The following is a 25,117-nucleotide window of genomic DNA, read 5'->3' as shown; positions in this document are numbered from 1 at the left end:
CATGCATCGCTGGCCAAGTACACGAGTGTACGAGGACACGGGAGCGTTCGGAAAAATATTCCAGCGATCGAATGATTCCTTGATGAGCTTAATTATAGATTGCGTTTAATAGAATATCGCGAAAATTACCGGGGAGACGAGTCTCCAGAACGTTCAGCGTGCATTCAGCAAGCTCCGATTAGAACAGCCTGCGAGCGTCGGAGCCCGTCATTGAGAGTCGCATATTGCGGTCAGCAGCTCCAAAGTCCAATTATCCAGCTCCAAAGCACTTCCAGAATCCATCGCATTCCCGAAGGCTTCGTGGCTCAGATCGTGAAGCTTCGTGTTGAAGCTTCATCTCCCCATCTGAATGTGTCCAATCGAGAAAATAAAGGGCTGAATGATAAGAAGCATTCGAATGAGCTTCACAGAGCGAAAGAGAAAGGAAAATCCACCGTTTATAGATGCGGAGGCAAACGTCATTGGCAATCGTCAAAGAATGCCACGAGGAGTCTTTTGTTTGCTCGCATTGCTTTATCAGGCTTTTGTGCCCGATGTTTCGTCCGACGCCGACACCAGAGCTCATCCTCCCTCCATCTACTCGTTCATTCACTAATTCGCTCATCACTCACTCGTTATGGCAGCGAAAAGTACTGGCAGACATTCAGACTACCGACCCAACAGCATTGTTGCCTACGAGCACCATGCTCCCTTATTGTCTACTGTGATCCAAGGTCGTGAACGGCGACGGGCGATCCAGCTGCATCCGATTTCAGACTCGGACAGATGAACCCGAAGTCCGAACCGGGGTCGTGGGCATCGTTACGAAGAGATGATAGTGAAGTCATGCGATTCGTCGCTGAAGTTTGCTCTGGACATTGTTCCAATAATTTCCATCCATTGTTTCGTAATTTTATCTGATTTGTTTGTCCGTTCCATCCCTCTTTCTGGATAGGAGGATTTTTCTTGCACTCCATACTTTATCTGCTCTGATTCGCCCATCTTGTTCCTTTACATTTGAGATTGGCATTGCATGTAGCTGCCATCACGGCCACAACGCAGTGAATCCCTTAATTCATGAAAAAATTGTCTCGCCCGCCGGAGTCACGCGAACAGGGTCACGGAGTTGGCAACGTTCAGGGGAGTTTCATTGGAATTCCTGCCTGAATCGCCGTTAGGATCTATGATGATCGGTGGGAGCTGAGCTTCGAAAATAATCACGGCTCCCAATCCCATTGGTTATCAGAAAAAGCTGTCCATTGTGGTTGTCGATTTCCCACCATACCCGCTTGATCCTTAACGTCGCCGAGAATACGCTTCATCGCGACGCTTGAGCGAGACTTCAAAATAGGATTTTGAAGATTAGTGAGTTTCTGGTGATGTCGGGTCCGACGTGATTTTGATTCGATCACGAAAGGAGTCTGAGCATCAATCGCAGACTTGTCCTTGCAGTTTCTGTGCTGCTTGATTGAGACCTTGCCGGAATCCGCATCCGAGGCTCCCACCTGCTCTGCCCACCGAGAGCCTCGAGAAGAAAGCTTAGCTGTTCACGAAAGATGGGAGCAAATCATTGCCAGGTTGGAGAAGACCGTGCGAGCCCAACTTCAACAAGATGAGCATTTATTCTGTGGCCATAGTCTGAATCGATAGCGCAATATTCAGAGCGTCCGTTGCTCGAGGTAATGGAGGTGACGATATCCCAGAGGAAATAATAGAGTTATCGAGCCACAATAACGACAGAATGATGACAATATCATTCTGCCAGTTTTGCGCGACTGCAATCGACCATCCGTGGATAATAATGAAACAAACGTGGAAACATGGCTCTCAGTCACAGGATGAGTTCGTCGAAGCTGTCCTAGAGTCTCGAACCTGAACCGGACGAAACGAGTTATTTAGGAATGAGCCGATTTACCTTCCCGGATTTGTAAGTCGGTCCCCGCGATACCTCCGAAACAAGTCCGTCTCAAATATAGTGTCAAACAAAAAACAAATCACGTCGACAACGGCAACAACCACGGGAGGCAAGAGGCATCGACAATAGCCGCGGTAGAAGAAATCCGTTAGGAGCAAGCGTGGTGGCAGGAAAAATCCGTAGAGAAAAAAACGTCTGGATTTTTGACTTTGGCGTGTGACAGATCGCCTAGAAAGATGGATCGCCGATAAGCTTCGGTACGATCTCACCTCCCGAGAACGCCTCGACATTGTTGTCGTGACTCACATGTTATTGTTGCCGCTTCTGTTCTCAAGTCTATTGTTGCTGCCTTTCGTGGTTAGTGTTGTTGCGAGCGCTGATCCAATTTACAGAAGCTGCTGCATCATTCGCAAGCCGCAGCGCTCATGCTAGTTTCTTTTTCGGCATTCAGCTCCTCCTTCATCCGTCTGCAGCCGGAGTGGATGTCGGCTAATGTACTCGTGCAGAATACTTTTGCGGGAAGTACGTACCGTGCGGAGTAGCGTTGACTTCCATCGACCTCAGTCCTTCCATCAAGGATAGGCCCGTGGATCCACGAGAAGGAAACAAACGTGTGCTCCTGTAGTTTTCCAATTAGGCCTCGCAGCTCGACAACTCTCACGCGAACATATTGCACGTCCCGTATACCACGCTCGAGCCGATTTTCGGCCGACCGCGTCGAGCCGTGCGCGCGGATGGAAACAAAAGCTGCCGCACGCGACGAACAGAATGAAAAAAAAGATCGAGAACATATTCAGATGTGGTGAATAAGACAGCTTGCCGCTATTTGGGTGTGACTGAGCGCTTCGAAAAAATCGTCGCTTCGTCAATGATAAACGGCAATGAGCTTTTAATGACGACGACGACGGCGGCAGCGACCGACACCGCGTCCTGCTATTCGTCCGCGCGTTCGTCGGAGCAACGGAGCATCCGTCAGATCGACCCGCGAGCGGGCGACGAGTCTTGTCGAGTGGTTACTTTACTCGGTTCTTCGTTTGAAGAGTTTCTGCAACTCTCCAACGACGACTCCACGCGAGGAAGCAGGACATTGAGTCGCACCTTACAGGAGAAAAACGAATAGACAAATTGAGCGAGCGCACCGATCGAATTCGTGCTCGTTTTACGTCTTCTTCTGCCGCGTCTCGCTGCTCCGTGCCATTGATGCTCATATCAGCGGTTTGGCTCCCGTTCATTCTAAGTTCCTCGCTTCACTGACGTGGATCATCTTCACCGCAGCGATCGTAAACTACACTCTTCATGAGGTGAAGAACCGGCGGAAACTTTCCGTCAAAGTCGATTCCGGAACATCTTATGCGAAATGCTTGACACCGGCCCATTCATGACTCCGCCGACTGTGTTCGATGGAGATACCTGGGAGCTCTCACCGGAAGGAAGCCCCACGATTAGACAAGATCGACGGAAAAGTGAAACGGAGTGATTTCCAATCGCCAAATTCTCATACCGCCTCTGCGATTGCGACTTCGCTTCGGGTGAATTTCGGGAGAATCATAGAGTGGCTGTGAACGAGACGCTCTTGGAGCAATCCGACGGGCGAAGATCATTTCCCGATGAGCATATCGTCTCATTTTCAAGCGTAGGGGGCTCCTGAGAGCTGTTATCTACGGTCATGATTCATGAGCCGACTTTCCTCTCTCAGTGTACTGAGGTAACCGTCACGAAGACTGAACGCGGCCATCTCCACGAACCCCGCGTAGAGTGCTTCATGCGTGAAGTTGGGTGACATTAACGATGGGACGCAGACGTCGTGAACTTTTGACAGAGTCGGAGATGTCGAGGGCTCAGAGGAAGCTCGACTTCCAACCACACGCGGGAAACGCGAAACGAATTCCTATTTATGAGAATCGATGATTTGAGGAGAGTTTTCTGCTATACTGTGGGCATGCTCGTCGGGAAGCCGATGGATTGGAGTTCAAAGAAGCGAATTATCGAAGCGACGAAATCCTCCACAGGAGCAGGAGATGTCAGCGCCGGCCTCATCTCTCCTTGGGTTTTGTTTATCTCTCCGTTCGTCTGTTCGTATTTTTGAGGGCGCGTGTGCGAATCCAATCGCTCAAAACTCTCCCCTTGCCGTTAACAAAGTCGTCCTCGTCGCCTCGCTTTGTTGTCGTGGTCGTTGTTGACGAAAACGTGTTTTTGCTGTGCTCGTCGCGTTTCGTCGATGGTTTGGAGACGTTGATTGGCGGAACGTGGAAGACGTGATAGAAAAAAACACGTGATTCGCGCAAAACCCATCACCGTATCGTGTCAGTGAACGGCTCTACACGACGCGACGTCTTCTCGCGGAGATGTTACTGCTTCATATCACTCCTCGCGTTTCTGATAGTCTTGGTGTGTGACCACCGATGCGAGTACTGATGCTCCTGGAGTCTGATCTGGGAGTGGTGGTCCGATGGAGGAAAACATATCCACCGAAACCGAATCGACAGAAGATGAGTCGATGGGGAGACATAGCGTCGCTCCGGAGATTGACCACCGCGCGTCCGTCCGTTACGCCCTTCAGGTGGAAGCTGACAACCGGGCATATGACATTTTGCCTTTCATGGTATAGTATTCTCACAGAAACGGAGTGAATTTACTGGACATTGATCCTGATCCGGAATCGGGCGATGGCGCAATCAGTTCACGTCGTGAAACGCGGGCTGAGGCGAAGAAATTGAGAGTCAACGAATTGGAATCATCATGGTTGCTTGGTTCGACTTTGTCGCGTTGAGGTTAGACCTTCTTGACCCCGCGGCGGGAACCCGTTGACATCGGATCGTAAACTCATTGTCGAGCTGGATTTCCATTGAACGAGTGGCTACTGACTGAGAGGATTTTCGACTTTCGTTGAAAGTCCACAAAAAAAGAATGTCATTAGCTCCGGAAACATCGAGCGGTGACATCCAATGGAGCAGAGAGTCTGGCATGGAAGGTTCCCGTTCGCATTGTCCGGATCAACGGAAGTTGCGGGAGTTCCTTTTTCGTCACCTCGTGCTAACGGAGCCGTTGCGAGCCGAGCGTGTTCCTAGCTGATTCCGTTGTCACTAGGAGACCACGAACATATGTCATTCATCCAAGCATCCATCGCGGAGTTGACGCAGGAACGTCTCTCTTTCTGTTGTTCTGGGATATTTCCTCGAGGGACGATTTGTTCAGGATATCGTACGGGTGTACTGGGAGCGTTCAGGCGTTCGAATCGAAACCTCCGATTCTGCGGATAGAATTCTCGCCGTTTGCCTCGCGTAATGTCTCCTGACTGACTCGCTGTCTCATTGAGTGAAATATACGTGGCTTGGATAATGAAATAGTGAGGCTCGCGCACGGCGTCTGTTCGAGTTATGAAGTTCCCTGCTTTTAGCGAAGCTCGTAGTGGCTCTAAGAGTCGGCGAATGCCTTGGATTTAGTCTTCAAAATAATGCAAATGTCTCCATTAAGTAGTGTCAAAGCAAAGTTTGCTCACGTTCACACCTTCGCCAAGAAGCAAGATCCCAAAGAGGATCACAGCCATGAAATAAGGAAAGTAGCTAGTTCAAGAAAATGCGTTGGGACTGATCCCAAGAATTACGTCGTCCTGGGACCCGATAGCTGACTTAGTTCGAGGCGCGGAGCACACGTTCCCGGAAACTGGAAAAGGAGCGTAGGTTCCGTTATTCGTCTCAAGTCCGTTCGATAGCGATGCCATGCACCGAAATCGAAGCTCATGCGTGGTCCATCTCGAGCAACAATCAGGCGTTTCATCAACTTGCGATGAGCTCGAGTTTATCACCAGAAATCAGATTGAAGTTACTCAGCAACCGTCGGAATCTGCTACTCCATGCGGCTCGTAACTCTGTAATTCTTGGCTGATCGAAGTAGCGTATGCAATAATTAACAATTTTAATTCCCTGGAATGTCGAGTTTGTCGCGCTGATCTCGTGGATTCCTGAGCGACCCTAAATGAAATACGATCGGAATGCCGCGAACAGCGAGTGAATGCCCACGGGAAAGATCCATTCAGTTTCCTCACCATTATCGCCGTCATTAATACCAAGAATTATCGAGCCAACTTATCACTAGATCGTTATCATCGCTGTCTCGATCCGTGAATCTCGCGATTTTATTACCGGATCGGCGTCCTCTCTCAGGCTCTCATCGCGTGAAAAAATATAAATAAATAAAATCCGAAACCTGTGTGCGGTAGGTCGACGGAGTTTCGTTAGCGTCAAAGCGCTTTCGTAGACAACGACCGCTCCGACGCTGCGCCGTTTGTGGCAGCGGTTGCACTTTGTTGGATTCTACATTCTACAGTAATCTGTATCGACCTGACGGGCGAACGGATCGTTGGACCAATCGATGCAGACACCGAGATAAAGAGTGAAGAAAGTTACTCGAGCTACAGCTGAACGAACGTTTGGAGTGGGACTCATCGAGCGCAGAGGGTTTCTTTCACGGGACGGACTCTATTCTCGTTTGAAGAACGATTGGACAAGCTGTGAGCGATGATTCCCGTGGAATACGGCGCGCTGAAGGGTTCCGAGCCCGGTCTCACCTAATGCATGCGAATCGGAGGTCAAAAGTTCCACAGTTCTCCAAAAGCAAAGCGAGGCTTGCACGGTCGGCCGGACGAAGCTTCCCCGTCCAACGCTCGTTGACTTCTCAATAGAGCCCATCGATTCGGGACTATTCGCGACGACGAAACTACAGGCCAGATGCACTACTCGTTGCTGATTGAGGTCGACACCTGCGAGTTCGGCCGGCTAACGGGTTCGATTCTCTCCCTGTCGGAAATTGATGCGGTCTCGGAGAGGGACCCCTTCGGGAATGCTCCGTCCTGCTCGAGCGACGATACTTCTTACAGCGGAGGGGGTCTTCTACGATCACATGATTCCGATTTAATGCAGAATATTATTTTTCTGAATTCACTTTTGAATGTTATTCTCGTGAATACTTCTTGCCCCTCGACCACGGACTCGAAGAATTTCGAGATTTCCCTTAACCTTCCCCCGATCAGTCAACCGACGCTTCTGCAATCGTATCTCCCGCTCTCCTCGCGGCGCGAACAAAAACTCGTGATGTTCTGATGTTGTCACGAAGTTGCACTTCCGAGAAAAAGTTCAAAAGGCTTAATTGTTTGCGCTATCCCCGTGTATTGTCGTGGCGGCCATCATATTGTTTTCAGGGTCACGCGGCAACATTTATCCCACTGATGACTCGGATAGAGAAGCGAGAAAGATAAACATCGCGTCAAGTTTGTCTCCTTCTAGGGAGACTTGGTGAATAATGTGTCACAATAAAACGTGAGGTTCAACTGTGTGGCGAAAACGAAACCCCTTTTCTCCAAGTTTTTGATTCCGTCGTTCAACACGGAATGGCGAAAACGGCCGACGTATAAGAGCGCACCGTCGGATGACTGAGCTCAACCTTCTCGGAAGTATCATGGAAGGTGTTGAGATCCGGGAGATAGCGGCCGACACCCTGAAGATTCTCGGTCGCGTTTACGCGCGGGGAAAATCGAGACGAATATATCAGGAGGAGTCCGAGCAGAAAGAACGGACACCGCACTTGCCGCATTTCAGAACGTGGCAGTCGTGCCTCAAAGCTTAGCTCTGGACGACTGTCCGCAAATCAGTCAGTCATCAACCGACCAGACTACGCCACTGACCGTCGTTCCATCGACGGGAGCGATGGCGAATAGAGGAGCGTGAGTTTTATCTCGTGAGATTTTCGGTTCACAAGCGTCGTTCAACAAGTCGTGATCGAGATTTTTCTCATTCTTTCATTTTTTTCTGCTCCTATTCTCACTTGAGCGATCTGTAACTGGGGCTGAGCATCTGTCAGCCTCTGGGCATCTCCTTCTCGACGACTTCTGGCTAATTGAAGCTCGTATCATCCAACCAATGATATCGATTAGCGAGATTAGGGTGACCGCTCTACCGATACGGCGTTCCCCCGGTCCCTCCGGATTCTTCCGACCGGTGCGTACCTTACCTCCAGGGTTCGCGGGACGACATGTCTCGAGTTCCTTTCTTTTTGTTGGAGAAATCGCCGTTGAGGTGAGTCCCAAAAATGCCCTCAATTCGGCGATCTTGATCGGTTGTGTGAAATCGCAGCGTGCGGGAGTCTGCTCCTTCCGGTGATTTCGACGGATGTCGACCATCGTTTCGACGAATTAGGGGATGGATCATTGTTTATCGGATAGCCTTGGGAGGAAAAGCGTCGCTGTCTGTAGGGCTCTCCACGGTGACCCATTACCCCCGCTCTAATTGATGACTGTCTCGGACTCCAATCCGGTGGGATCAGTAATGATTGTTGATTAAGGCGCATCGAAGCTGTCGCATTTGTCTTAGGTTGACATTAATTCCAAATCGATACTGATATCAGAGCCTCGAACCGGGGGACAGTCAGATCTTGTTTGTGGATCGCACCGTTTGGGGTGGAATATCCCGGTTGGGGAATTTCAAATTATTGAAAAGTCATGATCCGCTAGGGAAATTATTTGAAATTGAGAATCTTCCGAGCTGCTCTTTCATGTCTCCGACGGCCGTGATTCCTCCCAAAATTGGAGAAGCGCGTTTGCGTGAAAACGAAAAACCCGCCCACTGCCGAACCGTAATGAAGAAAATGATAACGAATCGATCCGAAGCATTTCAGTTTTCCCCATATTGGGAATCAATAGCAGCTCCTCCCTATTTTTAATCGGCAAGAGCTCCCGATGAACTTCGACCATAAAATCATGAAACATTGTAAATCTTCGGCTATGGTATCGAGCTTTCCGCGACACGATTGGCAATCCTCGCTGATCCAGCCACACATTTCTCCGACCCGGCATTTTCTCATCCATACATCAATTGGGCTATCCTTCAGGGAGTACCATGTACGTCGTCGGAGCGTCCGCTTCAGGAATTTCAAGAAGAAGTGAAAACATGTGGAACAACGATGGGTGCAGCGCCAATCGGGATTTTGAACTCATTCAAATGGAACTTTTCCTCGAAGGGTAGTTCGTCGTACCCCGCCTTGCGCCACTTTGAAATTATTATTTCCTCTGAATATTCCTTTTGTTTCGATATGACATTATTATGAGGATCAAATCTGAGTCGAAGCATCAATTCGAGTCGGAAATGAAAAGACATCGACCAGGTTCCGGCTGGTCTGAGTCATAAGCTGAGAATTACGTCATGAATAAGGTTGAGGTAGGGGATGAGTCGATCGTCATATGCTCATGAAGATGTTCTAGTGAGTCTGATCCTTAAATGAGACAGAGCACTTGAGTGGTTTGCTTGATGACGTTGTTGAGCTGATCGGCACCTTTAGCGACTCGTAACGAAAGCGCGTCCGCTAACTGGCCGACCGTGTAGCTGATCCGAGAATTCGGGGTTGGGCGTGGTGGTTTTGCTGTAAATGAAGATTAGCGTTTTTGGCGTGATCGATGGATCAACCAACGACGACCATAAGCGAGACAGTCCGGGCTTCGTCGGTCGGCTCAACGCTCGCTTCGTGGACAGGCTGAGAGGGACAGACCGATCTACCGACAGTCTTCACGAGCTACCGCCTTGTTCGCCTCGACTTAATGAATACAACTCATTGCAGGAACAATCCTTCGTTAGATATTCTCCCGATGTCCACAACATGTCAGTTTGTTGAATGAAAAAAAAACGACGTTGGTGAAGTTGGCGCCCTTGATCCGTTGAGTCTTCCCTGCACACCTACATCAAATCCCATTCGAGCTTGCGGGTTGCATTTCCTGGGAGCAAGGCGTGGAAATGAAGGCAAAAACGTGGTCGTCTAACGCGGTTGCAAGCAGAGCGACTGCTCGAAGACTCAAGGCTTCGTACACGCCTCGTGCGACTGCGAAGAGGACGAGCTATAACGGGCTTCGGTTGCGAGGCGACTCCTTCGCGCCCCGGCTCTGAAAACTGTGGAGCTCCGTCAGATTTTCCGTCGGAGTTCCCGTCAGGGTCTCAATGAGCCAACCACAGGACCGAGGGACCCATTGTGCGTGTCTATCCCAAGTCGATTGGCATGCCCGAAGCGGATGTAGATATTTGCAGAACATTCGCACGTGCATAGGCTCCTGGGATTTTCGGAGCGCCTTTAGAGGCCCCCTGTCTGGCGGAGGCTCTGACTTCGGAAACTTTCCGTGAGTTTCGCAGAAGCTAGTTTCCCGGGCGAGACGGGATGATTCGTTGCCGAAAATGGATGGGGACGCGGCAGGACTCTTACTCATTCCGTTGGCGTCCTCTGGGATGAATCCTCACGTTGTCCTTGGCTTCCTGCTCTCTTCGTGTTCGGTGTGAGTGTCTCCGAGCTCGTCGAGAGCAAGCCTGAATGGAAGGTTCCTGGAATCGATTTGAGTCCTGTCGGAATGCTTCGACGGTCGTCTCGAAGCCAGAGGAAACCCAGCTTTCATGTCGAATAATCCGTATCGAATTCGGGAAGCAACTTTCGTCGAGACCCATTCTGCTCTGAAGGTCCCTCCATGGATTTGAGTTACTAAGAGGTGATGATTAAATCGGGTCTTAGCTCCTCCTGTCGGGTTGGTTCCGGTGTCCTCATGATTACCGAGCTTCCTCGTTTGCTCTCGCTTGCTCCTCGGCTGACGCTTTGTCGAAAAGCCATCTGGTCGTCGCGGCTCTCGATACGTGTATTACCTACATTATTACTATTATTATGAGCCTTCCCTTTATTTCCATGCGTGTCGAGCGGGTACGAATGACGCACGGTGACTACGATCACCACGACCGAAACCATTGCCGTTGCCCAAAAGCAGACAAAAGATCGATTGCTGGTGCAAGCTGAATTTCCAATGACACAATTCATAGACGCACGATTTCACTTATTGTGAGAGCCCGAACCACTAATTTGCGTTGTGAGTCTTCGCTCTCTCGATGGAAAGCAGTATAAGAGACGATATCGAAAATCGGTTTCGATGTCCCTGACAAGCTCGACCGGCCATGTTACCAGAAGGCGGCAAATCGAACGAAGATGATACGATCAACTGGCACACTGACGGGTGGAATCAAAATAAGAAGAAGAGTAGTCCGAAGAGATAATCCTGCTCCCGCCATTTGGAATATTGCCTACGTTGTTGATTAGATCGATGACCGAAGCTCTTCCGAATCACCTCAGCGTCAAGGAGCGGTGGTGGGTCATCTTGATAGATATCGAAACGGGAGTTATGGCGACACTATAACTTTTCGTGGAAGAGTGAACAGATCAGACGACACGAACCGTGTCCTATTTATGATACGGGAGCAATCTAACGCGTATCCCGTGGCGGCTCCACGCTCGACGCCACGACATCTTAGCGAAGGTAAGCTCACCGTCGTACGGCGGGCAACTGACATCCGTACCGATGCGCGAAAGATACGTAATTCTGATTGTTTGCTCCTATGGTGAGGAGAGCGGTGAACGTCAGCGGGGAGCGAGAGACGCTGAAAATCCACGTGAATATGATCTTGATCGTCCGCTGCTTCGCTTGTAGCGGAATTTGAAGAGGCCCGAAGAAGATTGAAGAGTGTCAAACACTTCAATTTGCAATTGGCAGTAACGCGAGAAGATGACCCACATCGGCGCTCATCGATTACGATTTCGTATTTCCAACGTTATCGTTTGCGCTTATCGATTACTACGAGTGAAATTTGAATAAACGTTTTGAATCGGAGGTCGAGTCCAGAAGAGCTGATCGGTCTCTCAGCTGAGAGCGTTAAGCTGACGGGAACTTTTTGATCGAACGAAGGAGGAACTTATCGGAGCTTCGGATTCAATCTATTCTGGGAGCGTCCAGATTTCGTATCCTGAAATATTTATCTGAAAGCGAATAATTGATAACGGACGATTCTTCAAAATATCCGAGTTTTCCCCCTTGTGAATCGCGATTCGATGGCATTCCCGCCCAAAATAATGATGAGACTTGTGTTTTCATAATTGGATTATTTGCTCTGCGCTGTTCCATCTTCGTTTGATTGCGACGATCGTTCAAATCCATGGAGATGATGGTATAACCAGCTACCTATTCATGATCGCTGCTTGTCCCTAATGATTGGTCCAATAATCGACAAGCGTGCTCCAGCCACGCGCGCTTCCCAAACTTTCTTCTCGAACGCAATGGTCTCAAATATTACATAAACAACTGATGTTCCAGTACGAGAGCGCTATTTTTTCGGGGAACTTTTTTCAACGTTTGACCCGCCATGGCTTTTCTGGACGTAATCGAATTAAGAGCTCGAAGGAAGCATCCGTCCGGGCTTATCTCCGAAGTTGTTAGAATCTGGATTCTATCGGCCGCGGCCGACGAGGCGACCCCAAACAAGCGAGGACCGATGGAAACAGGTCGTCAGGAGTGACGTCTAGATCTCGCTTGCCGAGTCGACGACTTTCGTGGGCAGGAGAAATCATTTGTCTCCCGCTTTAAAGAAAACCGGAGCGCTGTCCGCTTGTTTTCCTCGTCGAGATCTAATTACGCTTTTGAACTTTACGCAGCGAATGAGTGTGGGTGAAACGAAAAGGCTACGCGTTTATGCTCTGAGGAGAGATTAGTCCTTCTCCTGCCCACATGAGCAGAGCACTGGTCCGTGTGGCCACCGACCACTCGACCGTTAGTGCCCGTCTATCAGCAGAGCGAAGATTCCGCCCACAGGCGTCAAGAGCGATCCTTGGGAACTTTCACTGGGTTGGATTGTTGGCAATGGAACTCCGGCTCGGGAAAAAATCTGCTCCTTGGCCTTCAATTTGTAGTTCGATCCTGAAACTCCATCGGGCTTGAGCTTTCGGAGTTTCCCCCCATCGGACGTCGGTATCGGGTGATCGTTCCCACGTCTTGGGCCAGTCTCGACCACCCCGGCGTTTCGCGAAAAGTCTTGGCTCATCTCGTGACGGAACCTATCGGTGTTCCGAGGTGTGAAAACAGTCTGCTTCCAAGCGAATTGACACGATTCGGGTAATGGTGTCACTCAATCACGTCACGATATGGGAACGAGGAGGCTGTGCATGGAAAGAGCATCTCCTACGCGCGGCACCCAGCGAACAAATTTGCAGCGGATCGTGATGAAAACCGTGCTGGACTGTCTTCTAAACGCGGGGAACGACTAATCCCCAGGGGGACAACGCGTTGGTCTGAATCAAGAAATTCAGATGGGCGCCTCAGGTAGGTGCTTCAAGAGACTCGCTCAGGGAAGGGCTGAGTGACTAAGCGGAAAATCGAACATGGCTGATCGAAATTGCATGAGGTGACTTGCCAAATGGATCGAGAATCGGGCTGAACTATCCTCACAAGGGAAGAGATCCGCTACACTAGGAATTCAACGCAACGCAGAGAGCAGGAATTCGAAAAATATTTGGAAGATATCGATGCTTCTCTGTCAGTGTAACGGTGTGATTCTTCTCTGGGGCATGGATTTCCGCTGTTCCTTTTTCTTCCGTTCTCGACGTTTATCCGACAAGAGTCACGAAAATTGCTGGATCGCGCTCGCTCGCCACCCGCCTGCGTCCATCGGTTCCATGACATCAGTCGTCGGCGACAGCGTCGGAGAAGACGTTTTCGGCCGGACAAGACGGAATGAAGCAGAAGAGCCATCCATCAGAGATGTCTGAAACGTATAGATCATCGCTTATGACTTCCTCTTTCTGTTTTGTCTGCGAAGACGCTGCTCTCCGGAGAAACGGGAACATCTGGCTCACTCCCATCGAAGGGGTTTGGTTTGTTTGTTTGTTTATTGATGGAACTGCAAGTCATACACTGCTGAAGTTCACATATTAAAAAAATGTAGGGAAGGGGGAATTTCAATCGGGGACCCTGGAAAATTCCTACGTTGCCTAGGATGGTTTCGGCTTGCATTCTGATGCCGGAAGACTCATCTTAAAACCCCGAGGAAGCGGGGGTCTTCTTCAGCGATACGAGTTGCAGCTGAACGAATGGAGCTCGAGAAATTAGCTTCTGAGCCATACGTACCTCCGTCTTTGAGCTTCTGTTCCTTGTAACTGAATTAAGAGCTTGAGGTAAAAGGCGAAGAGAACGGAGCTGCTTGTGCGGTGAGAACAAAGGTACCGTCCACCAAATAATTAAGAGCAGCATCTCTAGACTTTCTGAGGAACCATTGTGGCCGACACCGTCCTCATCGGCGTCAATCAATTCGAAAGTATCCCGTTTTCGTTTTCTTTCTTCTGCTGCTTCGGCCCCGAGTGAATTCGTAAGCTTGTAGGCGTGTCAGTCGTTGCTCTTACGAGGAACAATGGTAACGATCGTAGGCGATTCAATAAACTTTCAATGTCAGCTGATGTCTTTCTGCTTTCGAACTTTCGAAAAGAAACAGATTTCGCGGCTTAGTTTCCCCCACACATTCTATCTCACTTCGTCTCCGACATTCCGTCTAGAATATTTCGGAGCTCGGAATCGTTGTGGTGAAGTGAGGGCTTCTCGCGGCTTATGAAAGAGAGCATCCGCATGTCAGTGGAACCGATCAGAAGCCAAACGAATGGAATTTCGGGGCAGTCCAGTGCTAACCTACTGGAGGTCGATGGGAGAGATAGGGGAAGGATTCGTGCTGCCCGCTCTCGCGACACCTTGCCCAGTCGAGTTCAGCCCGAGCTGCATCAGTAAGAGCCGTGTAGTATGTTTTTGAACAGGTCATTGATCACGACAGCGGGTCGACGAGGACAAGAAAATCAACAGAGGAAAAGAAGGGGGCCTTGCCATTCTTTTCTTAAGAGCGAGAAGATGACTCGCTTTTCCATCAGGTCGACACAACGACAACAAACACATTTGACTAGAGTGAGCGAGTCGGTCACAGCCGCCACCGCTCCCAACACCAGGAATAACCGCACGAGCAACAAAACCGAGACAACAGAGACTGAAGCGAATCGAATTCGACGGCATCCACTCGCAGTGGATGCTGCTTTTATATTAGACAGTGAGAAGCTCTGTGTTCTCGAACCTTGCTGCCGAGCGAACGATCAGCCACAAAACCAACGTGGGCCACCTTCGGAAAACCAAAGCAAGCATCGATTGTCGACGCACTCGGCAATCTTTCAGCGTTTCGACGGCTGCGCCAGGTGTGTAATGGAATGCTACACCGAGGGAAGAACCATCGGGAAAAGAACGGCCTCTAGAAGTTCTCGCAGCGGATTAGGAATTCCCCGTCTGATGCTTCCCATGGATTTTCAGAGTATCGCATCGATAGTATATTCATGACTCGATCAGACGTAACAGGTCGAGCCCATATACTCCCCGCTATTTACGAACCGGGTGGCTCCCTAGGCCCTAAGTGGCGTTTTCCGTGCGCGGACGATCGCTTCGGATCCAACCCACTCGCGTTCCACTTGCATTCTGCTGGGAGCTCACCGTCCGTCGATCATTTTGTAAGCGATGCCGACGCGGTCGCATCGTCTGCTGCGGTCGGCTCGTTGGTCAGATGAATGAGTGCATGATGGTTCGGATGGGAGGAATCATGCCCCGATTATAAAACGAGTCTTCAATTAAACATAACTCCTCCGAGACATTGTTGGTGTTGCGGCCATCATTGTTGCCGTGCTTGTTGCTCTTGTCCTACATTGAGCCTTGTCTCGTTGTCGTTGGCGGTGGAGATGTCGACAAGGTTGGTCGGCTCCACGGAAACCGCGCAGTGCTCCAGATTTCTCATTTTTTCTCATAATTACGTCTCCTACTGCCGAATATAAATCAACCGAAGATATCACGTCGGAATATTGAGCGGGACGCCGCTGGCGCGCCGCATTAATAATGCAACAGAACTCAGCGAAAACGCGCGTGGTGTTCGAATCATCGTTGCAGCGAATCGTTCGTGCAAATGAAAAGCTCTTCAATAATTCAGCTCACTCGAAATGACGTCGGATTGTTCTCGCGATCTATGAGGAGCAGCGCGGTAAACTAGGGGAGGATCGGTATCCGGGGGAAAGTCTGGGGAAAGAGGATATTCTTCAACGCATTCGTGAAGTCGCTCAATCTGTAAATCTCAGGGAACCTTCGTCACGCTGCTCTAACCCTCTCTTTTCTCTTCTTCTCTTACAGGTAAGAATCCTGAGATTTCAACCCCCTCTTGATATTTCCTCCCGATCTTTCGAGAGGCTGATGTAGTACGTATGGAGTTGAATCCCAGGCAAGGACGATACCGGAAACGAGACGAAGGACCCAACGAACCTCCATGACCAAGAGGCGACGGTGACCTTTCATTTTTTCCTCAACGAATTGCCGTTTTCTGGCCTTTTATCCTTCTCGGTTTATTTCCTCGTTCCAGCATGAATTTTTCACAATAACTCGATTTGCGATTACTTTTCTGTCAACGATCGCTTACTAGATGCGGGCTCTAAGCTGAATCGTCAACGGCTGGTTTCTTATCGGCTAGTAATTTCAACGGGTCATTTTCGCCCAGCCTGATCCGCCGGCAAAACCGATCCTGGTGTGTTTGGACTGGATCGCAGCGTTTCACCAACATCATTCCTTGTCGAGTGTTCATGGGACGCATCCTGGGCGGTAACTCGTGAGATCCTGTTGACATTTTCTGCCCACTTGTGTTTTTCCAGTCCGTGTCCAAACAATATCTTACACTGGTGGGGCCTTCCCCGAGCGTGTGAATCGCGGAGGTGTTTGCAACAATCATTCCAGATTTATTCGTCATTAAACCAGCGAAGTCGTTTATCGGTGGCACCGGACCACGCCCCGCTTTGATATCGAACATATTTCACGATTTGCTTTCAACTACTGGATTTCTGAATGCGTGATTCTGGCGCTCAGCGAAAATCGCTGCCCATAATCTGCCACCATTCGGAAGGCGCAAATTACCGGAATTTCGCGTGGTTTCGGGACACTTTCCATCAGATCGAGTCACAGAAGAGTATTTCCATGATGAACTTCGGGACTATTTCCCTCGGAGGCGTTTTGTTGATCCACAGAGGTCGATTCCCTCCTCTGCACTCGTCGGTCTCGCGGAAAGACGAGCTGCCGATTACGGCTTCTCGGTCCGCGGGAGGATCGCTGCAAAAACAAATCTCCTCCGATCCCTTCCGCGCACCGGGGTTTCAGTGGCAAGGATCCTGTCCAGGGGCGTAGAGCTTACGAATATTCCTTTCGAAGATGAAACTAATAACCTAGACGAAAAATCGTGTCTGCGGATTAAGTTCATGACATTGTTTATCGTATCAGGTCCACCGCACACCACCACCGCGGCCTATGGGGCTCCGACTAGGCGAAAGAGACTGGTTCCAGAATTATTCTCCGAAAGACTCCGGGAGATAAAACGGCAGATTCCAGTCGCGAAAAGTCTCGGTCCCGAAGTTTGCATGGAAGGTTGCCTCCTCTCCACTGGTACCAATGAATTTGCTCTGGTTATCGCTGTCGTAGCCGCTGCGGTAGTTGTTGGTGCCCTTGTAGCTAATGCGTTTGTCGTGCAGTCGATATCGTGAATAAGAGACGGTGTGGTAAATATCGAGAATTTCTACACCTCTAACAGAGTGGTCCTGGTGGATTGAAAGCCGAGTCATCCGATCGATCTGCTTATCTACATATGTTCGGGCGCAAACCTTCCGAGAAACCTCGCGATATTATGACGCCACGGAATATGGGATGCACGCGTGGCATCGAAAAAACTGTGATCCTCCATCGATACAGTTCGATGGCGAGAGATGGAATGTTCGCTCTTCTTCTCTTACCTCATTTATCACTCTCGCGGACTTTCAAGCTGTATCCACGATCAGACGCGCATCAATCCGTCCACCACTTTCAATACTAGCCCATAAACTTCAAACATATCCTCCGGCGACGATGTTCCCTTGGGGAATTGGAGCCAGCGTGAGATGGAGGAGGAAATGTTCCCAGAGCAATCGACAAGAAATCTTCGCGATCGCCTGACCGATCCAGACGAGCAGCGGTACCTTGTTGCAACTCGGTCCGTTTCTCCCTGATCGACTCCGTACTCCATGCGTGTCTCAGCGTTCCCATATCTGCAGGAACATATTCTCAATCCCTCTACTCGGCCGTCTCGCTCGAGCAATGATTCAGCAATTGGAATCGTGCTTCGATGACAACACCGGGGCACAGAAGACAACGTTAATAGCGAGTCTCTTCTTTGTTCCGCCGGATCGTTCGAAGCTACACAATGGCGATAACGACTGTCGCCGCCGCGGCGTCAATTTGTCCGCCGAAAACTTCGTAATTACGTTCCGGATGAACAAATACTCAAGCGCTCAGACATGGTCGTATGTTTCCACGGGCGCGAAAGGTTCTTTATTTCCGACGTGTTTTCTGGAAAACCTTGTCGTGAGCGTCAAGTGTCACGAATTTGTGTCCCCGGTGACGGTGGCCGCGGCCTGTCGAGCAACTGGCAGCGAACGACATCGCACTACTCGGTCGGATTTGCTCTTCCGCATCCGCACATGACGAGAAGTACAGCGACAGATTTTCTGATCTCTGCTCCTTCCACTTCGTCAACCCCTCAGCCATCTCATACGGAGCGTCATACGGCTGGCTCGTCCCTGTTGCTAGGTAAGAGCAACTCTTCGCCCGGAAAGCGAATGCGTTGCGAATACTCTTCAAGAATCATTTGCCGAGTTCGGAGGGAAATTGTTAATCGGGAGTAAATGACAATCAAATCATGATTGGGATAGAACTATATTTGTCGAAGAGCGGGTCCCTCACCGCATTCATTACGATTCGCACCCAGGCGTCACGCTGTCAGCGTCATAAGAATTGAGCGAAGGACACACTGACTATCGGGAGAAAACGCCAATCAGAGCACTCGTCCGCTAATTAGAATATCGGTTGAAGCTCGGATCTACCTGATCAATGTGAAGCTTGAGCTGTGGGAGGGACTCTTCGGCCCCTCCAACTCCGGAAATGCTTATACTTACAATTCTCTTCGAAGGATGGATCGGTATCAGAAAAAGCTTTCAATGGCTTGAATCCTACCGCGCCAGACGAAAACGTTTATCAAGCTGTGAGTCACGCGTCGGGATCGGGATGGGAATCGGTGTGAAAAGAGACAGCCTGGAACGAATGGATTTCATACATCTACGGAGAAAGAGTCATTCAAAGAAGGGAAACACGGAACCTGCGTCTCATCCGCGTGGATACATATCAAGTATCGAGAATGAAGCCCTAGCTCGCTGGTGATTCCCGAGGGAATTTCCCCCTCCCCACGGAGTGTAGGAAACAGCCTGGCGGATCTCGGTGTCTATCGAGCTGGACGAAATCATGAGGAGCAAATATTTTTTCCGATACGACTGATATCTATCTCATGTCCGAATTTCGCAATGGTGCTGAGCGATGACTTCTTCCCGGTTCACATGGAGTTCTGATGCCATACCTTCCCATTACATGCCAATTCTGTTCGTGAGGACGGATATCGTCAGGGCTCATCTGTTCTGCGGAGTCATCAAGTGTTTTGTTCATACAGGGAATGAATTTCCAGTCCAACGTCAAGTCAGTCTCTAATTATAGTCTGCAGCAACCATGTCTTTTGCTTTCGTGATTACAGCTCCTTGCTTGTCTTGTGCCGGAGCAAAAAAATTTGAAAAATGGTGTACGCCCAACACGGTACGCAAGGCAGCAATGAATGCAGCCACATACGCTACAGCTTGAGCAACAACAATGCACTTCATTTGAATTTGAGGCGTCGAAAGGATACCGTTCAAGCCGGTACAGGATCGCATGACGGGAATAACGTGGATACAGGAAGGTGGGATTCATCCGCGCACCAACCGCTTGGGTAGCTCGACCAGCTATTTCCACAGTCATCCCCGTATTCCCTGATAGAGGTACTTGAAGCTATACGCGGGGTCCGATATGAAGGCACGGCCGTCAGCCCTGAAAACAAATTGGAATCACTGAAAAACAATAACGTTTCCAGGGTTCAAAGAAGTCTGTCTCCCTCCCTTGATGGAGGTGTGCCGTTATATCCATGTAGTGGTAGAAAATAGTTCAATCGTTCGCCCGCGTGCCGGCTCATCGATGAATCTTCGGATTTAGATCATCGGTGTAAACTCGGGAGGGATTACATCGATCCGAGCATTGAGCTCCGGAGCCGCAAGTCCCTCCCGGAAAACTCAGGCTAGAGCTCCTGAGGATCCTCCCACCAAAGGGGTGTCCTCCACAAATCATTGAGATGATTTATATCAATCGGAACTTCAGCGTCAAATGCCCCGATTTCAGAAGGTCTACGATGCTTAATCCCAGTTTCCAAGAGCGACGCCCACGAGGAAATAGCCCCGGGCAGAATCTTCTTCTTTCTTCATCTTCCGAGAAGTCGGTTCGGAGAGGGTCTCAAAGAAAGTTCGGGGTAGAACTCGTGCCGCCTGATGGGTGACGCAAGAAAAATAGGATTCCATTCTTGGATGCGACGAATTGAAAAGTTCGACCGGAAGAAAAGTTCAAGCATCACTGTTCTTAGCGATAGGAGGTTTGAATCCCTTCGTCCAGGAAAGTTGTTCCTACTCTTCTTTGATTATTATACACGACAAAAAACAATTTTGGATAAACCATTTGCCTTCGAGATCCAGCCGACACCCGTTGTCGCAGGCAACTTTTTTGTTTTCATTCGACCGCTTCTCGGCGAAGCTGACGCCAAGGTCCACAAACACTCAATAAACAACATTTCGTCCCCAACGCAATAGATTCGAATCGAGTTCGAATTCCCTGCCGCGCGCAGCTATCGTTAGACGGTCCACTGAGGCAGTGGCTGCTGACGAGCTTACATTAACCGAAGTGTCGTATTGGCGCCAGGAATATATAAAATAGTATTCGTAATCGAAAACTCGGAACCGAATCCCAAAATGTCGGATGCAAAACAAGTCTCAAGTCAGCGATCAAAAATCGATCGTTGCTTGCGCAAATTCCGTTGTCTGATTTCCGCTGTCACAAAAAAAAACACAAAGGAAATCCAGATTGTAATATCAGAGAGGCGGAGGAACCCGCGCCGAAATAATCAAGTCATACCGAAAAAAAAAAAATTGAATTCGCATCCAAGTTCTCGTTAAGCTTCGGCTGCTAGACGCGCGACATATATCCGTGTCGGCGACGCGCGGCAGCGCCGTGTTTCAAATCGATGCGGAGTCACGCTTCCATACATCTTCGGCGGTGACCGATGCTTGGCAAGGTGGAGGGGAAGGTTGAGACGGTGGCGTAGACGAATTTCCGAAGTAGTCAATGATTCCGTAGGTTGGATTCTACTATTTGAGGATTGTACTTCTGGGAGTACGTAAACCGTGCTCCACTACGGAGCCCATGGAGGGTGATCGGTGATCACTGATCATTTCAACGGAAAACCTAACTGAACGATAGTTAGATAAGTGATGAATAAATGTCACAATGAACGAAATGCACGCCAGCATCCGGAGGGAGGGAGCTTGACCTTCATTGCGAACCTTGTCGACGAATCCGACGCAAGCTTTGAACTCACGGTGCGATTCCGTGCGACCGGTGCGCAGTCACGGTGACTTGCATCATGAGTGCTGAATATTAATCGAACGTTGGCCGTATTTCGTCCACAATTAGCTCCCTCGTGATGGGCCGTGTCGCGTGGCATCGGCTCCACATATGTGTCCAAAGCTCCATGGAAATCCCTGACTCCAAATCGAACGCCCTCGAAAACGTGGTCCGTCATGACAGCTGCCGTGCTGGGAGGCAGCTCTCGGAACGCTCTTCTTAAAATTTTCTATGACGCATTCAATCTCGATCATCCGTCGGCGGTCAAGTGCATCAGTTCGCGTGGATTTGTGGGCCAGGGTACACGGACTCGAGAAAGCATCCGCGTCGCTCGAGAGACCCGCGGCCGCCGCGCCGCGAGCGGTAGCCGTGAATGTAACCGCTGCGCCGCGGACTAACTGACGACCGCGGCGGCAGCGGCGGCGGCAGCAACGACAGCCGCCCTCTCCAGCGGCAGATAACGTCAATACGAGACCGAGCACTCACCGCGTCGAGTTTGCAAGCGGAGCTTTAATACGTTGTGTCGTGTTAACGAATACCGCCGGCCATTCGAAAAGCCACCGCATAGAGGCGGACGTTCGAGAACCCATTCCTACGGAGCCGGCTCTTTGATTGACGATAAACGAATCGTTGTGTAGAAATCGACGACGTTTTGGGAAGAATTCGGTGCATTCCCGAACAGCACAATCTTCGATTCGCGTGATTTGCAAGTCCGGTGGCACACATTGACAGTCGCTGTAACTGTGGTGGTGCAGGTGTCGAGAGGGTGGCTCACTCCACCGAGGGTGATACCCACTCTCTGAACGGGTTTCGAACTCGCAGCCAACTTTGGAAACACCACCCGCCGAGCCATCGGCCCATTACCATACATTCCTCAGGTATGCAACCGATCCGCACGGATCGGCTTTGCGCTCCGTCGCTAATCCGATGCCGTTAGTATAATTCTCAAGTCCCTTTCGGGGAGGGCTCCCCGTCTCCGGGGGGTTCTCAATGCTAAAACGCGCCCTACTCTCGGTTTGCGTCCGACGTTCTCTCCAATGCTCTGCAGACGGAAAGTCCAGTCCCTCCAGACCTTGACACTAGAATCACATGCTCCGAGTGGGTGCAATGCGCTACCTTAGTCGTTGTTCTCGTTCTAAACGACCACGATCGGCGTATCATGAGATGGCATGACATAATACACGGATGATAAATGAGGTGGCGTAACCCGGAGGTTGTCAAATTCCGGCTGTCCATCCGCTTTCTCATCAATTGAGTCATATTCGTTGCCGTCGCTCGACGCGACAGTGAATCATGTTCTGTGAAGAAATCCTTTACAGCTAGGAGATGTGGAGGAAACGCGACCGTCGTCTCGGAGCAGATTATTTAAAGCGCGTGGGAACGAGTGAACTTCCGCCGCTATCGAAAGGCTCGTAATTTCCGCCTCGGCCTTCATGCACAGTATTACGGAGGTGAAATATGGGAGAGGATAACTACGTGGAATATTCGCAAGCATCCCGTGCCCAGATTTTTAGCTCATAGCTCAAGGCTTTTAGTGTCAGCGGAAAATCTCTGACCAAAAGCCTTTCGGGAACGAACGGAAGCCCCCTTCCAATCTCTCGAAGGATTCCCTTAATTCAGTCACATCCATGATTGACTTATCGCTCGAGCCGTCATTGCTCGCTCAGAGGCAGAAAAAACAAGTGCTGTACGAACTTGTCACGATTTGTCTAAAACATGTGTCCGACTGGGCATCAGAGAACTGTGTCAACACGTGAGAAGAGATGTCCCGGGAACTCCATCGAGCTGTTGTAGCAGCAGAGAAAACAAACGCGATAAGTTGGCCGCTGGTAAGACTGCTAACCACCAGCAGCGCTCATCCATTCGTGTCGCTCTCGATGCATCGCTCTCGGATTAGTCGGCGAAACCCTTCGATCTAGGACAGATACTCCCACAGCGATGTTCGCTACTTCCACGGTCCCTATCATGCGAGAATCTTCCGAAACATTTGCACGTTGAATCTCCAAGGAGATGGAAATCTTCAATTCTTCAAGATGCAATCTCTGCGTGTCGTCTGCAGAGTTTGAAAGCTTTCAGCGTCGATTATCCCCACGAGTTTGTCGGAATGAGGTTGTCAGTATTGAGTCATCGAAGTAGATTTGGAACGGGAAGATAATAATGCAATTATTGTTAGTCGAGACCCGACGGACTCGAGAATGAACGATCCAAATGCCTTTGATAGTTTTTCCCGGTCATCTTCGTTCCCTCGGACTTATTAGGGATGAGCCGTCTGGATCACATGGCAGGAAAATGACATCCACCCCCCTCATGCCACCCGGAATCGTCCAGCCACTAAAGTCAGTCTGTTTTCGCTTTCCAGCCGCCGCGGGACCATCCGGTCGTTCCTGAGTGACAATGCAGAGGAGTGCGTCTGGTAAAAGATATAGTCCCAGCCAGCATCCTTCAGCGTCCTATATGCCTCTTCAAAAGAAAGCCCCCACATCTCCACTCGAGGTATGATCGAACACGCCGAATGGGAACCTCCCTCCTACGTGCCCTAGGCCTGATGAATTAGTGACGTCGTGTGGCTTATCGATACCCCAGACCCCCTCGACTCACCGTCCGGGGACTCCCCAGTCGAACCGAGGCATTCTGCTGGAAATGAATTTCCCCTTTCCCCAGGACCCAACAACCTGACTCTAAGCGAAATTGGGTTGCTGAGGAAGTTTTCGCCGCTCCTTCAATGCAAGCAATTCTTCTATTTCAGGCGAAACTGAAGAAGCCGAGACGATGGGGTTGTTGTCGTATCTCGATAGCTTTAATATCGTTCGTGTTCTTCGTAGCTTTCCTTGTGACCATCGCATACGTCTTCTTATTCACGGACCTGATCGGGCACCTCGTCGGCTCCGACAAGGGAATGGCCCAAAGTTCCCGTCGTAACTCTTCCGAAGACGTCTCGCGTCCCAGCAGCCCTCTGCCCGACACAGGTTCCATCTCTACAACAGCAGCTCCCCTGAGGGAATTGAATATCTTAGTCCTGATCGTAGACACTCGGACTCATATCATGGACAACGGGTCTTTCAAAGCGTCATCGGAGTCCTGGCGGAAAACCGAACTCGCGTGGCGGGATCTGTACGATAAGAAACAGATGACAGATCGTTTGAAGGTTTCGTTTTGCCAGGGTTGCAGACCCGTAGGTGTCAAGGACGAAGACAATACGCCGACCGTATTCTACACGGTGGAACATTTGAGAGGAGACACGCATTCTTACAATACGGTAGTCTTCGTCGCCCTACCGACACCACCGGGTGAGATTCTTTCCCTCCTGAAGCGTCACGGTCGCACGGACACGCTGGGAGAGATCTGTCAGAAAGGAACGTGGTCATCGACGGGTTGCGACTTCAAAGTTCCGCGGGCCAGAGACGTCCTCCCCGGGGAGAAGAAGGGCGTGTACAATTTCGCCATTCAGGTGCCGTCGATGACGGAGAAGGAGCTCCTAAACTACAACAAGACGGTGATAATGCAAAAAGACATGGATACTTTCAAGATCTTGATAAGTTTACCGATGGCGGTTCGGTGAAATTTCGGAATCTAGTGAGACTTCTGCTAGCTATGGATTTCTGAAAGAGTGATACACTGTATAGTTGTTAATTTATTTCTGCATTGCGACTTGAACATTGTACTTAATTCCCCCCTAACCTCAGAATGCTTGAGTGTACTGCTGAGCGTGTTGAGAGCTCAATGAGCGTTCTGATCGAGCGGTACACCGGTCTCGTTACACTGTAAACAAGAATTTATCT

General features: G+C 50.0%; 1 protein-coding gene across 2 annotated transcripts in view; it reads left to right on the top strand.

The window, feature by feature from the left end:
* The window catches only part of LOC100897496 (uncharacterized), a 29,710-nt gene extending 4,593 nt beyond the window's left edge, over positions 1-25,117 (top strand). The window contains exons 1-3 of one of the 2 annotated variants that reach the window (XM_003746689.2): positions 22,152-22,216; positions 23,698-23,831; positions 24,085-25,117. In XM_003746689.2, the coding sequence (XP_003746737.1) occupies positions 23,733-23,831; positions 24,085-24,897 (912 nt within the window). In that variant the 5' untranslated portion in view covers positions 22,152-22,216; positions 23,698-23,732 and the 3' untranslated portion in view covers positions 24,898-25,117. Of the gene's footprint in view, positions 1-22,151; positions 22,217-23,697; positions 23,832-24,084 lie in introns of those variants that run through there. The other variant, XM_018640786.1, reaches the window with a different exon arrangement.

The sequence above is a fragment of the Galendromus occidentalis genome, unplaced genomic scaffold, assembly GCF_000255335.2.
Source record: "Galendromus occidentalis unplaced genomic scaffold, Mocc_1.1 scf7180000077500, whole genome shotgun sequence".
Taxonomy (NCBI): domain Eukaryota; kingdom Metazoa; phylum Arthropoda; class Arachnida; order Mesostigmata; family Phytoseiidae; genus Galendromus; species Galendromus occidentalis.
Note: the sequence above shows the minus strand (reverse complement) of the source record. Positions and strands in the feature narration are given on the sequence as shown.